The sequence below is a fragment of the Gallinula chloropus genome (genome assembly GCF_964237585.1).
Source record: "Gallinula chloropus genome assembly, chromosome: 1".
In the NCBI taxonomy this organism is placed as follows: domain Eukaryota; kingdom Metazoa; phylum Chordata; class Aves; order Gruiformes; family Rallidae; genus Gallinula; species Gallinula chloropus.
The window spans coordinates 17535063-17549100 of record NC_140085.1 but is presented as its reverse complement, the minus strand read 5'-3'; the positions used below and the strand labels follow the sequence as shown (position 1 = coordinate 17549100).

Here is a 14038-nt window from a genome sequence, read left to right as displayed (position 1 = left end):
GGGCCGCGTCCTCCTGCCACGGCCTTGCTCCGCCGACCCGGGTAGACAGAGCGGTAGGACGGGGCCGGGGCGCAGCGGGCGGGCGGGCGGCGCGGGGAGCGGTGAGGCCGCCAGCAGTCGCGGGGCACCGGGGGCCGCTCAGGGCGCCAGAGGGTGGTCGGTCCCCGGGCAGCTCTTCGGCCCCAGGATAGCCTGAAGCAAAGCCCCGGGTGTAGCGGCCCTTCCTGCCAGCCCTCGGGCCCCCCTGTCCCGGAGCCGGTTCCCCGCGGGGCTCGGAGAGGGCAGTCGAGATTCTGCCAGGAACCCCGAGCATCAGGTAGTTCCGTGGGGAAGGGGCAGGTCCGCGGTCACGCCAGGAAGTCAGCCCACGGTGGCCAAGATCAGGCGCGGCAAGTGAAGCCGGCAGCCGATACAGCCCCGTGATCAGTGGGCAGGGCTACGTCCCCGGGCCGGGGCATCGCTGCTGGAGACCAGGGCTCCTGCAGCGCCGGCGTGCTGGTCCTAGGCTGAGCTGGCATAGGCTCATGGAAGGAGGGAGAGATATGGGGGAGGCCCGGGGCGGGGGCTAAGCAGGACCATTAGGGCCTGGAAGTGCTCAGGGCCCTACAGCAGCCTGGCCCTTACTGAGGACGTATGGACTCAGGAGGGACTTGCTGTAGAGTGATTTAATTGCTGTGGGATGGCAGCATACCATTAAAGGGGGCACAGACCTGAGACAGGTCACTGGGAAGGGGATATGGCATGAGATGCTTGGGGCTGGGGAGGTCAGGCAGCCCGTGGGGTGCCCTATGGGTCAGAAGGGCTTGGGGTAAAGAGGAGATACTCAGACCACCCCTGGAAGATCTACAGAGACTGGGCAGAATTGGGGGTTTCACTCAGGAGCCTGGGCTTGAGTAAGGGGCAGATGTAGCCCAGTGATGGCAAGGCAGATAGGCATCAATGAGACAGGTTTGAGGTCAAGTAGGTACTTGGCAGGTTGTGGACCTGTATCTCATGCAGAGTCCCTGGTGCTGAGGGGTGTGTGGGAAGGTGGCAGCAGTGACCTGCTGTGTGGTGTATATCTGCTCTCTCCAAGGTGCCGACTGGTGGTGTGAAAGAGAAGAAGCACCAAGGTAGAAGAGGAGAAGGTGACAACAATAGTCTAGTACTGGAGGCAGCATCCTTATTCCCAAAATTGTCTTTTTTGGTCCAGGACAGGTGCCTGACTGACTGCAACTAGCTGGGGGAATTCTGTGTGTTTTCCTTTTGCCAGGTATCTTGTACCTTCTGGTTGGGTTGCAGCTGCTGCAGAGCCACAGAGACAAGGCTTTCTTCTATGCAGGGAAAGATTGTTTCTTTCTAGAGCATTGCTAGTACGTGCTGGGAGGAGGATTCCCTAACAGGCAGGCAGGGACAGCAGCTTGGGATGTTGAATGGGGAGTTATAAATCAGCAAGCTGCTAATTAAGACCGCAGGAGGCTAGTGAGTTACTAAAGACCTGTATTACTCTTTTCAGAGCTCTGGGCCATTAACAAGATCCCTGGGACCTACTCTGAGCACAAGCACATAGCTCTCCAGGGGCATCACTTGTGAGCACTCTATTTTAGGCATGTTCTCAGAGTTGAAGTTCCCTGTGCCCTGGGGCCACGTGGCAGCCAAAGCCTGGGGACCCTCGGAGGGACGCCCGGTGCTGTGCTTGCATGGCTGGCTGGACAACGCCAACACCTTTGACAAGCTCATTCCGCTGCTTCCCAGAGGTAGGTCTGTCTCATCAGGATGGGTCTTGTTGCAGGGCTGCACATCTGACAGTCTTTCTCCCTTTCAGATTGTTATTACGTGGCAATGGATTTTTCTGGCCATGGGTTGTCATCCCACCGACCTGCCGGCTCCCCCTATCATTTCCTGGATTACGTGACCGACGTGCGGCGGGTGGCAGCAGGTAGGCGAAGGGACTCTTAAGGGGATGTTTGCTGTTAAGGGTTCTATATTGCTTCTGCTCCTTGGAATAAACAGGCAGCATTTCCTGCCAGGAGATGGGTCATTTCACTCTGTTTCTCCCCAGCCTGATGTTAGCTGGTGCTTTGTGACTTCAGGCTTCTCACTATTTTGTGAGGAAGAAACACTAATCCCTGGGAAGCAAGTGTTCCCATGCTGGAAAGCAACTGCAGCAAAGAGATGGATGCAACTAAATAGTTTTTCCAGACTGACTTTTTGTAAGCAGCCAGCGACCTCTAACCAGTGTTAGATGTAAACTGGAGGCTCGCACTTCCGGTTCTCCCCACTGGCAGCTTGCTTCTTGCTTTAGTGTCCTACAAAGATATCTGAAAGCCAAGGTGTCTTGGGTTCCTAATAACTCCCTATCTAAGTGCTGTCTGATCTTGGAGGCTGTGGCACATGCAGTTTTGCACCCCTCATTTGGTATACAAAGAGCCTCTGGTTTGTTGATGTGCCACAGGGTAAAACGTCCTTTGGTGAGGTGTATTCCAGATGGACAGCTCTGATGAAGCAGTATTTTCCCCATAAACCACTTGGAATGCCCTAAAAAGGGACTGAAGAGGCTGATGTGCTAAATGGAGCACAGACCTTTCAGTTGGAATAGTTACCATACTTTCCTCAAGGCAGTGGACCTGGCTCTGTGTCCTTATGGCTCTTGTGGCATGCCCTGCAGCAGGATGCTCCACAAGGCCTCTCTCTTCCAGCAGATGCTGCCCAGCCCAGTTCCTTTGCTTCCTGCCAGTCTCGTGCCTGGCAATGAATGGGAATTTGCTGTAGTTTGTTTGCCATACAGAGAGAGCCTGAGAGCTGAGTGACTTAACTGCTAAGGAAGTGAGGTGGTAGATGCTCTTTTTCTTTAAAACTGGCCTACTTTGCTACCTCATTTCTGGATTAGGAAGCAAATTGAGCAAAGCCCTCCTGGGAGAAGGGGCCGGTGTTGGGGGAGAGGCAGCAAGATGCTACTGTGCTGGTTTCTAATGTTGTTGTCTGTTGCCACTTAGCCTTGCAGTGGAGACAGTTCACCCTGATGGGTCACAGTATGGGTAAGTGGCTCTTGTCCTTGTAAGCTGTGAGATTCATGGAAACAGGAGTAGATAATTAACTTACAAGACATGCTGCTAGGAGCTGGGTTGGAATATTTATTACATTGTGTCAAGTACCAGGTTCCTGCCTGAGTGATTAAAAAATCTGTGCCCTTGTTTGAAACACTGCTGCTTTCAATGCCCTGTGGTACAAATAGTGGTACCTTGCTGTGGGCCTTTCCCCCACCCACAGGAGGGAACAGTGATGGGTGAAGAGGGGTGGTCTGTGGCAGGAAAATTCACAGCAGGCATTTCTGCCTGGTCCCCACGAGGCCACAAAGCCTGGGGACAGCAGGGTTCTTCCTGATGGGTCACAGAGCTTGGGAGGGGAGCTGGACTCCAGACTGTATCCATCTGTGCTTGGGACATGATTGGGTTTTGTTCTCTAGGGCTCTTCTGGCCACAGCTCATGGGACCTACATACTGCAACATTTTAACTAGGAACTCCTCCTTGGCCTCTGCTGCCTGAGAGGGAGATGGGGGGTGGCACAGGACAGGGAGTCCAGCTGGCCAATAGCTCTGCCGTCTGCCTCCGTCCTGCCTGCTGGGAGAGATTTACTTCATAACTGTGGGGTTGTGTCTTGGTACAACATACATTCCTGCTTCTAAGGCAGCTCCTGCTGGGGGAATGGGAATTCTGTTACCATGGGATGTTCTGTGCATAACTGAGCACCCTTCTTGCCTTTGCAGGTGGGTCTGTGGCAGGAATGGTGAGTAAAGCATCGTTTCTTCATGGGGTTTGGGATTTATGCTGCTGGAACAACAAATGGGAGAGGACTGAAGGGACAGACTGTGTGAGACTTGGATCTGAGGGGAGGAGAGGCTCTTTGCTTACCCCCTTCCAGTGTAGCAGAACAAACACATCACTCAATACTCAGTTTTTCTCTTTCTCTCATGTTGTTTAATCTCTCCTTAGTTCTGCTTCCTTTATCCTGAGATGGTGGACAGACTGATCCTGCTGGAAAATCTTGGCTTTCTGCTAGCTCCAGAGGTTAGATTTCATGTGTCCTTCCCCTACCTTTTTAAAATTGTGGTTTTTTCTTTCACACGTTTGTTCAGACCAGTTCCTGGCAGGTGACACAAATATCAGGGCTCTTCCTTTTGGCAAGCACAGATCTATTTGTTGCATGGACTGAGCTCCTACCTTAGGATGACCCTTGGGGACACTTGGTAATGCTCCACATCCTGCAGTCTCTTAGGATCAAAATCCACTGGTGTGCACCATGACCCCGTACAAAGGGAACCTGTGTCTAAGCAACCGCCAGCTGTGGTTGGTTGTCTTTTTGCCAACAGCTTGTCAGGTGATCTGGGTGCAAGACTGGTGGCTTTCTGTTTGTGGCAGGACATGAAATCTACATTCCTGACCTGTCATCATCCTTACCAGATGCTGGGGCTTTGGTAGGGAGAAGTGGGACAGAAGACAGGGTCAGGGACACAAAAGACACCAGGTTTCCCTTGTTCTTGTGGACAGCTGTCCTCAACTCCAAAGTGAGATAGGAAGGGGTAGAAAAGATTGCAGGGATAAAAAGTGAATGGGTTCTTTACAGCAGTGCTTAGCTTTTTGTTCCTACCTTGCCTTTTAAGTATTGCTTTTTCCTTTTGCCTGGAAACAGGCATCTTTAATACAGTGTCCATAGCTGGTACCAGTTCTGAGGGATGCTGAAGGGTGAAATGCCCTTTTCTACCCTCTGATAAGGGGTAAAGCAATTTGTAAGAGAAGGGTTATTCCCTTCCCTACCTCTCTTTTTTTCAGGACACTGAGGCATGGCTGAAATCTAAACGGATGGTGATAGACAGATTACTGAGTCTAGAGGCAAAGCAGCAAACTCCCAAAGCACGGAGCCCCGAAGCAGCACTGCAGAGGTGGGTTCCCATCTGTCCTCTTTGCTTGCTGCCTGCCCTTACCTTGGACAGAGTTATGTCTGCTTGAACCAGAAGGGAAAACTGTCCCTGCCCTTCCCCTTTCAAGTCCTCTGGAATCTGAGAGACCTTTTGCTCCTGGTGCCAGAAGCTGCTGCTGCCTCTTGCTCTTTTCTGAAGCAGCCTGAGAGCTCGCTGTCACCTTGTCATGCCATTTTCGCTTCGCTTCCTCCCTTTTCCAGCAGAACAATCTCTCTGCCATGTCTCCCCCAGGCTTTTAGAAGCAAACAGCCATCTGACAGCAGAGGGTGGGGCAATCCTACTGCAGAGAGGAGCAACTGAGACACCCGCTGGTAAGGGGATGCGTGGAGACACGGCTCACCACGGTGCTGGGCAACCCTGGGTGTGGGAAGGGAACAGGGCCAACACCCATTGTCTTCCACAGGGTACACGGTGCCCTAGCTATAAATGTACACAGCCTGAATGGGATCAATTAGGCCTGGAGGCAGAGCTCTCCATTCCCAGCAACTGGGGTTGGTGCTCAAATCCTAGAATGGCTTAAGAAAGGAAATTAAAATAAGGGAAAAATCAAAATTAATCCTATTCCTGTGGTCTCAACTGGGCAGGCCCCAAAGGTGAGGAGAGCAACTCCTGCTTGTGAGAGACTTGAAAACCTTCTCTTGTTTTGTTTCCTTCCAGGGCTGGTGTATAACAGAGACATGAGAGTCCGCACGGTGAGCCTTGCTCCTCTGACGTGCCCCCTGCTGTTTCTGGGCCCTGACCTGATCAGAACTTGGAGATAGTTGAGGCCCAGCTCGCTGAGCCCAGGCCCTGCCTCCACCCAACTGTTTACTTTCTGCTTCCCTAATTCCCACATCTCTGTTAAATGCTGCTGTCTAAAGAGCCTGCACTTGATCATTAACTGACTCAGCTTACAGTCACTGGAAAATGTTACAGATTTTTATTTTTCTTTGCAGCTCCTCTGCCCTAGGGCCTCCTGGCCACATTTTCCTGCTGCTATAACTCCTCAGGCAGCAGATGGATGGATGTTTTAGGTCAGCTTCTTTGTCAGGTCACTCATATAAGGGAAGAGAGAGCGGAACAAAGTCCTTATGTTTCATATTTTGATAGCTTTGTGCTGTTTTTGAGCAAGTAGGGCCTCCTCTACCTGTGCTACTGCCAGGCTGTGAGAGCCAGAGTAGTGTACTGTCTCCTTTTTAGTCAAAGGATGTTTAAAGCTTTTCTCTGCTATGAGATCATTCCCATATGTGCTGCATCCCAGCAGGCAGCGTTGCTGGCAGCCCTGAAGCACAGCTGGACAGGAGGAGTCTTTACAGTGCCAGCTACTCTTCTGCACAGCCTGGCCAACGTTGTCCCAGCACAGCAGTGTCAGGGTTGCAGCTGCTTCTGCCTTCAGAGCCAGTACTGTGAGAGGGGCAGGGACACTCTGCCCTAGCTGCCCTCCCTGACCTTTGCTGCTCTATCTTTGCACCTGCAGCAGAGCAGAGAGTCCTTCACAGTGGAGCAGTGCATCAAGCTTCTGCAGAAGATTCAGGACCGTGTTCTCATCATTATGTGAGTGAAGCACAAGCTAAACCAACCCCTGCTGCCTCCCTGCAGTCCTGGGTGGAGGGGATGAAGGTTGGGAAGGGGCCCTTCCACTACCTCCTCCTCTGCAGTGGCCACCCAGACCTTTGGGCCAGTTGGTGAAAGTACAGCCTCACAAGTTAGAAGCTTCTCCCAGTTCCCCACTGCTGCTGTACACTGGGCAGGGTCCTGGAGCAGACAGAGAGCAGCTGGCACATCTTCCTCCCAGCTTGGCACTGCACTTGCAGGCTGAGGAAACGCCTGACCTGCCTTGTCCTCCCCCTGACTTCAAGTCCCTCGGCCCTACAGCAAGGGGCCAGTCTGGCAAACACACAACCCTGCACAGTACCACTCCTATTTACTTTCCTCTTGGCCTGAGTATTCCCTCAGTCAGAGCAACCCAGCCTGCCTTCTCCAGACCCTGAAACCCCTTTCCTGAGCAAATGGGTGAAACCACTGCAGCTTCCACCTCCTCCAGCTGGTGCTGGAGTCCCTGGTCTTCTGACCCAGCTCCTGCAAGCTCTTTGGAGCTGTGGGGAGGTAGGCAGTGGCTCGTGCAGAGCCCCAATAGCTGGGTGGTGGAGACAGCTGGCTCTTAACTCTGCTGGCTTCTCCAGAAGGGCTGCCCTGCTACCTCCCTTTAAAACAGCAGCGTGGAGTGGGGAAAGGCACAGAGGGGAGAGGGAGAAGCTGGCTGTGAGGAAGAAGTTAAGAGTAGAAGACAGGGTGGGGGCAGGGAACGATGCACTCAGACTAGTTAAAAAGCCAGCCCTGGGTAGGAGGAAGATAATATTTAACCAGTTTCCACTCTGATACTACTAGGCAGTCACCCAAGGTTTAAAAAAGTTAGTTTGACAGACAATAGCTGCTTAGCCAAGCTGTGCAGTGCTCCTCTACCAACCAGTATGACCCTGAAGACCCTGCTGTTTACAAGCAGCTTGGAAAGAGCAGCTGGGTCTATTGCCTCAGTGTCTTGGGGACGCTGCTGCTGCCCAGGACAGCAACAAACAGAGCCTTGCTGTTCTATTTCAGTGCACAAGATGGACTCTTGGTACCACACATGCTAGACAGCAGAAACCAGTTTGTGAAAGCCCTGCGGGAGGCATTCGAGTCTACCCTCAAGGAGGTGAGCAAACTCCATCCTACTATCACTGCATGCCACCAGCTTGTCCCACTTTGTTGGGCACCCCCCCATGAGGTGATTTACCCAAATCATCACAGCCCACACCTGGGGTGGAGAACCAACTTCATCCCTGCTACCAAAGTCCCAAGTCAGTTCTGCCCTCTGGACCCAGCTCTTCCCTAGTTCTCCCATCCCTGTCCTGCCTCCCCCAAGCACCACACTGCAAGCACAACTTGCCCAAGGGAACACTTCCCTGGTTCATACTTTCTTGTGTCCTCTCCCTCCAGCACATCCAGCTAGTAGAGGTTCCTGGGAGTCACTTTGTGCACCTGAACGAGCCTGAGGTGGTGTCTGGGATCATCAGCAACTTCCTGACAGCACAGAATGCCAGAGCCAGACTCTAGGAAGAAGGATCACTGCTGCAGCAGTCCAAGAGAACAGGGAGCTAAGAAGCAGGCTCTGGAGGAATTGTCACCATTCCTACCTCACATCCAACACCAGTTTTTCGATACCTTTCCCTAAGTTCATCTCAGTGTAGGGTGGAAGCAGGTCTGCTGAGGGTTCCCTGGAAGACAGCTGTGCAAAGTACCTTTGTTGTCAGAGGGAAAAGGAATCCTTCCTCCACTCCCAGCTCTGAGGGTACAGGGACAGGTGCCTAGAGCAGCATTCCCCTTGCTTGCTCCCAACTTGTACCCTGGAACAGAGCAGGAATACAGGCAGGGGCAGCCTCTGTGGGAGCAGCAGACCCAGCTGTAGCATTGCAAGAGGGGTGGCCCATCACACCTCCTTGAGGGTGGGGTGACCAGCCTCCTACCAGGATTAGACCTCCTGAAAAGACAGGGAAGTGTTCTGCTTCTCTGCTTGCTTCCACAGGTGCCTGAGCTCAAGAGGGCCTCAGTGTCTCTGTTCTACTGAGACCTGCTGCTTTTTAAATTTAAGTAAGCACTCACCTGGGCACAGGAGGCCATTTTAATGAGCCCCTGGGGAATGAGTCACTAATCCTCTAGATGAAGCAGCTGGAAGAACTACTAATAATGGAAAAGGTGACAGATTATTTTTGTCCATCCAAATAAAGGGTGATCTCCTACTCTTAACACTTTGTCTTCTTGACTCCAGGAGAGCAAACCTCCTTTCTCTTGGCTTGTTCATCCAAGCAGCTGGAAAGCCAGTCTTGGGAGGCAGGGATTTTACACACAGCCTGCGTGAGCCAACAGCACAGTAAGGATACATCTGCTCCTAGCTGAATGGATGGGAAGAGCAGTGAAGCAGCAGGCCTGGCACTCCCCTGCCAGGGAAGCTGCATGTGCAGTGGGCCTTCCAAGGGAGGGGACATGTGCTTTCCCCCAGCTCTGTGGATCCAGCAGCATTTCCACCTTACATTCAGGGTCAGACCCAGAGCAAGGCTGCAGGCAGTAAAAGGGCTGTGGAAGAGCCTGGGGGGAGGTGGGTCACAGCCCCTTTCTGGTCAGACTGCAGCAGGGTGGACAAGGCAGCACAGTGCAGCAGCTCTGCCCCACAGCTCCATCCTCACCCACCTCTTCTGGGTTAGCAACTGCTTATCTGGAAAGAGGCCTTGGAGCATCTGGTTTCTCCTCCGAAGCCAGGCTGCCATCTCAGTCCAGCTAGTGATAGTGCTGAAGAGCAGAAGTTCCCATAGCCCAGGCTAGGCCTGGCTGTAGAGGTCCACACACAGCTGGAAGACCAGCACCTCAACACACAGAGAGGGGAACACAGAAGGGGTAGGGCTCTGTACCACACCACTGATCTTTGCCTGTGATAAGAGGTCTGGGAACTTCCCAGTTGGGCTTTTCCCAAGGCCATTTTCCTCCACTTCTTACTCACCCCCAGAGAACATGTGCAAAGGAGCACTGGCACACAAGCTGTGACTTCAGTCACAACCAAAGCACACCAGAAGCTGATCCCCTCCCAGCAGACCACAGGAGAGAGACATGCCCATGTTTTGAGAACATAGCAGCAGTTTAATTTACAGTTCTTCAGCACTTCCCCTGGCCCTGCACAGGCCATGCTGGCTCAATCCAGGCTCTCAAGAAGCTTTAGGAGGGCCTTGGGTTGAAGGGGACAGGTTGTCAGGAAGTGCTTCACCTCCCTGACCTGAGCACCCTGGGAAGAGGTGCTACAGTGCTGGATGATGGGTAGGAGACCACAGTACTGGTACAAGTGAAGAAAACTCCCTCTCCAGCAGCGGTTGCTGTGATCTCCTGTTTCAGATCCAAGGGCTGGAACAACCTAAAGCTGCCTCAGTTCCTTGGTATCATTTGGTACATGGAGTCCATAGGCATCTCTCCTGCCCGCTCCAGCACAGGCATCCGAGGAATAGCTTGGCACAGCTTAGTATGGCCGAAACTTGCGCTGGGCTCGCATCAGGGCAATTCTTTGCTTGTCCTCCTCAAACTTCTTCCTCAACTGGGCAATGTCTGAAATAAGCAGAAAGAGAAAGAAGACAGGTCATAGGGGAGCGCAGATCTCCCTCTCCTGTGAAGTTTCACCTCCACACACCAGAAGGCACTCAGTCCTGACATGTGCAAGCACACGCTTCCTAGAGACGGGTCTTTGGAGTCTGGGCTGAGGGCCAAGCTCTGGCTCTGGCCCTTCATCTCCAGCAGTGCTGCAGCTCCCTCCTGGGGAAGAAACAAGCTAGTTTTCCCTTTCAACAGCTGCTTTTATGCAGACTGGAGAACCTGCTACTGGAAAGTCACAAGCAGCACAAAACATTCCAGCAGCCCTTGCTAGGGCAGGTGGTGGAAAGAGGTTCCCAAGAGCTGGCAATGCCATTCACACAGCCACCCAGCCAGCTGTTCATCTGCAGCTGGATGAAGCCTCCACTGAAGGAAAAAGGAGGCTCTTGGCGCCACAGTGAGAGACCACAGGCAGGGGCAGGAGGGGATTCGGATACTCACGCTCTCTCTTGGTCTCGCGGTGCTGCCACGCGTAGAAGTTGAGCAGCTCTTTGCGGGCCCTTTTCTGCTTCTCCTTCTCCAGCACCCGCAGGCTGGCAGCCTCTGTGCGGGGCAGGCCGGGCTTCCGGCCCTTCCGCGTCACCTTCACCCAGCCCTCCGCATCCGGGACACCCTCCTCCTCAGCTGCTTTGGCTTCTTCCTGTAGAGTCGGGAAGGTGAGGCAGCTCAGTGCAGACAGGGTGCCGGGCAGCCTGGTGCACAGCTCCCCCACAGTCCCCCCTTACGTGCAAAGCTCCAGCACCTGCTTCTCCACAAGATCTGAAGGAAGGCATGGAATCAAGGCTCATGCATTGGGCTCAGTCACAACACCACACACCAGCCAGCACCCAATTTATTTGTGGATACCTATTTTAAGCCCTGGGTGGAAGCATCAGGTGTTGTGGACCAAACCAGGACCTGACAACCCACCAGCAACTGGGAGTAAAACAACCTTGACAACCAGTGTGTTCCCCTCTGCCCTTTCTACAGAGGCTTGGGCAGAGAGAGATCCACTCTCCTCCCCTCCCCAAACTAGCTGCTTCCTTCCCCAGCCTGACCTCACCTCTGCTATCTTTTTGTCATAGTCTTGCATGTAGGCATCCACCTCAGCCTTCAGCTCCTCTGGATCCACGACTGAGGCTGCATAGCTGTCAATCCATTCTGCAAGAGAGAGGGCAGAGGTCAGCAGTAGCCTCTGTAAGAAACAAGCCCTAGGGTGATGCCTTTGGGCAACCATAAACAGAGATGCTGTGGAGATGAACACACTCTGTTCCTGTTTCTTGCAGCCCAGGCAACAGCCAAGGAAGTCACAGGAAGAGAGTGCAACTGTCTCAAACAGGTGGGGGCTAGCCTTAAGCCCATGAGGTGCAACATTCAGGGCTATGTTCCTACCAAGGGGTGACAGCTGGCACCTGTTATTGAGCCTGGATTCCATTTTGAGGGCAAAAGACAGCCAGTTTCTCTGCACCTATGTGATACTGTTGGGGGAAAAAAACTACCCTTCCATTGTACCAAGCGATCCCATTCTCCCACAGGGTCACTGGACTTCAACATCCAGTGCAACATCCAGTGCAACAAGATTGCTACCTTGTGAATAGTAAAAAAAGGACAAGGAGGTGCTGCATATCAGGTGTTTCTGTTCTGGCTCAGTACAGAATGGTGACCATTAATGTCACAGGCATACAGAGTAGTATTCAGCAAGGAACGAGCAGAATTCTTTCCAGCCACTGGCTATCTAGAAGGCAGGTAGGACTGACTTACTGCTAACGCCAGTTTTCACAGGGTGACTCTCTGTTGATATCAGCAAGGGACCTTCTCGCGACAGGGCCTTGGCTGCCTGGACACCAGTAGGTTTCTTGAACACCACGTATGCTACCTGGAATCCCTAAAAGAGACACCCAGGCTAGTCAGATGCATTAGGGAAAACAGGTGGCACAGCAAGGAGCTCCAGTAAAAATAAAATAAAAATCAAATCACCACAAGTTGTGAGGGGACAGCAAACGAGATAACAAACTTCAGCAGGTCATCACATCACCCAGTACCCCCAAACGGTTTAACACAGTGTCTCATGCCCCAAATAACGCCACGCAGCGCTTGGGAGATGTGTCCCAAACAACGCCACTCTGACGCTAAAGCACCAGCCCCCCGCCCCCCGCAGGGCTTTACCGTGGCAGTTTTGTGGCTGAAGAATTTCGACGACGGTTCCTCTTTTTTGTCTGCCAGCCCCGGCTTGTCGCAGATGTCCACAGACTGCACGCGCCCGCAGCGGGCGAACAGCCTGGACAGGGCATCCTCAACGCGGAAACAAGAGAGAACAGAGGGTACAGAAAGGCCGGAGCGATTCCTCTCCCCACCCTCACGCACCGAGGGGTGCGCCTCCAGCACGACCCGGGCCCCTCGGCCCAGGGCCACCCTGAGGCCGCCCGGCTCCTCTGCCCGCGGCCCCCGCGCTGCCCTCGGCCTCCAGGCCGCACCCCGCCCCCGGCGAGGACGCCGCCGGCCCGGCCCCGTCACACGCGGCCCGGCGCCAGCCCCGCTTACCGCGCTGCAGTACGGGGGGACGTTAAGGACGAAGAGAGTGCGGCGAGGCGGGTGCGCGGCGCCGGCGCCTTCCCGCACCTGGTGCTCCTTCACCAGCAAGCAGTGAGGAGAGCGCTGCCGCGCCCCGAACTTCACCGCCAGAGCTGTGGGCAACGCACCGGTTAAAGACCCCGCTGCCGCCCCGGCCCCGGCCCCGCTCCCTCCCCGTTGCTCTGCTCCTTCTCACCCGTGTAACCGGCCGGCGCCGCTCCACACACATGTTCCCCGGCGGCCGCCATCTTAGCTCGGCGGGAAGCGGCGGAGCGCGGGGGACGCCGGGAGTTGTAGTTCCCCGCACCAGGGCGGCTCTGGTAATGGCGGCCCCGTCAGGGCCCTCAGAGCCTGGCAGGCGCCGTGCGCGGCGGACTGGCGGCCGCCTGAGGGATGGGTGTAAGAAAAAGTTTTCCAGAGGCTCTTAGAGGATGTTCTGTGAGAAAGCTTATTACAGACCAGCACTTAGCGTAGCGGTTCTGAAAAGGAGGGCCTGAGCAGTGCTCACAGGCAGTCAGTCAGGGTGCTCACTCCTCAGGAGGCAAATGAAAGAAGTCTCAGAGATATGTAAAAACCTTCACATGCTACTGTGAGAACTCTTGTTTTTAAAGACTCTTGTTAATCAGGAAAAGAAGAGAGAAAAAAAAAAAAACACCTTCACAAAGGAAGCTGTATTTATGACTGAATGGAAGACAAGACCTCTCCAAAAATAAGGATGTATGTACAAGCTGCAACATCATCAGTGGAAGGAAGCAAGGACATGGAGAGTTGACTCAACATTATCAGAAGTGGTACATGCAAAGCCCATGACTATATACCAAACCTGCAAACAGCAGCATCACCAGGGAAGTCATGTTTTTGAAAACAGAAAGGAAAAAGAAAAAAGCACTGGAAATTACCTCCCCCCTGCCCTGGCCAGCCATACTCAATTAATGCAGGCAATCAGTGTTTGATATGGAAATTTACAAACTCTTAACTGCCCAGAAAAAATATCAGGGAAAAAACCCACCCCAACCCCCATGCTGTAGGAGGGCAAATGTGCACAGATGTGAGGTCAGGTGGTAGGTGAGCTCTGGGGAATGCAAACAAGATGAGCATGACAATTACAGGACAGCCAGGAGAAACCAGAGAGCTGATGAACTGCTTGAAAAGGACTAGGAATAACTGGCTACTCTCCTTTCAGTGCCCAATAAAGAAGCCATGCTATGAAATATTACAAGATTAATACAACTTTAGAGAGAGCTGAGAGCCAGAAAAGCAATGTACACAAAGACACTGCTGTAAGAAATCGTGGAGTGGTTTAGACAATCAACAGCTTCAATTAAAAATAAAACAGAAAGTACTACCATGGATCACAGAACCACAGGAACAGGGCCATAGTTCTT

General features: G+C 53.3%; 2 protein-coding genes across 3 annotated transcripts; one reads left to right on the top strand and one right to left on the bottom strand.

Moving 5' to 3' along the window:
• Positions 1-1517: 1517 nt before the first annotated feature.
• Positions 1518-8720, top strand: SERHL2 (serine hydrolase like 2). 2 transcript variants are annotated; one of them, XM_084265096.1, is made up of 11 exons: positions 1518-1736; positions 1805-1918; positions 2976-3017; positions 3747-3766; positions 3973-4047; positions 4810-4919; positions 5190-5269; positions 5616-5650; positions 6418-6491; positions 7536-7629; positions 7914-8720. In XM_084265096.1, exons 1-11 carry the CDS (start codon positions 1589-1591, stop codon positions 8028-8030), a joined length of 909 nt encoding a protein of 302 aa, XP_084121222.1. In that variant the 5' UTR covers positions 1518-1588; the 3' UTR covers positions 8031-8720. The 2 variants fall into 2 exon arrangements, with proteins under 2 accessions (XP_084121222.1, XP_084121221.1); XM_084265095.1 differs by having other exon boundaries at positions 6415-6491.
• An 871-nt stretch (positions 8721-9591) lies between these two features.
• On the bottom strand, positions 9592-12901 carry RRP7A (ribosomal RNA processing 7 homolog A; the record flags this gene model as incomplete). The annotated part of the gene is made up of 7 exons (XM_084279602.1): positions 9592-10061; positions 10545-10743; positions 11146-11243; positions 11844-11967; positions 12249-12374; positions 12624-12766; positions 12850-12901. The coding sequence occupies 7 exons, from the start codon at positions 12899-12901 to the stop codon at positions 9976-9978; spliced, it is 828 nt and encodes a 275-aa protein (XP_084135728.1). The 3' UTR covers positions 9592-9975.
• Between the last annotated feature and the right edge of the window lie 1137 nt (positions 12902-14038).

What these genes read in the sequence shown, in the direction of transcription:
- SERHL2 (XM_084265095.1), top strand. Translation starts at nt 1,589, where the DNA reads ATGTTCTCAGAGTTGAAGTTCCCTGTGCCCTGGGGCCACGTGGCAGCC. An exon ending in CATTCCGCTGCTTCCCAGAG is followed by an intron (nt 1,737 to 1,804) that starts GTAGGTCTGTCT and finishes TCTCCCTTTCAG; the next exon opens with ATTGTTATTACGTGGCAATG. An exon ending in GACCGTGTTCTCATCATTAT is followed by an intron (nt 6,492 to 7,535) that starts GTGAGTGAAGCA and finishes GTTCTATTTCAG; the next exon opens with TGCACAAGATGGACTCTTGG.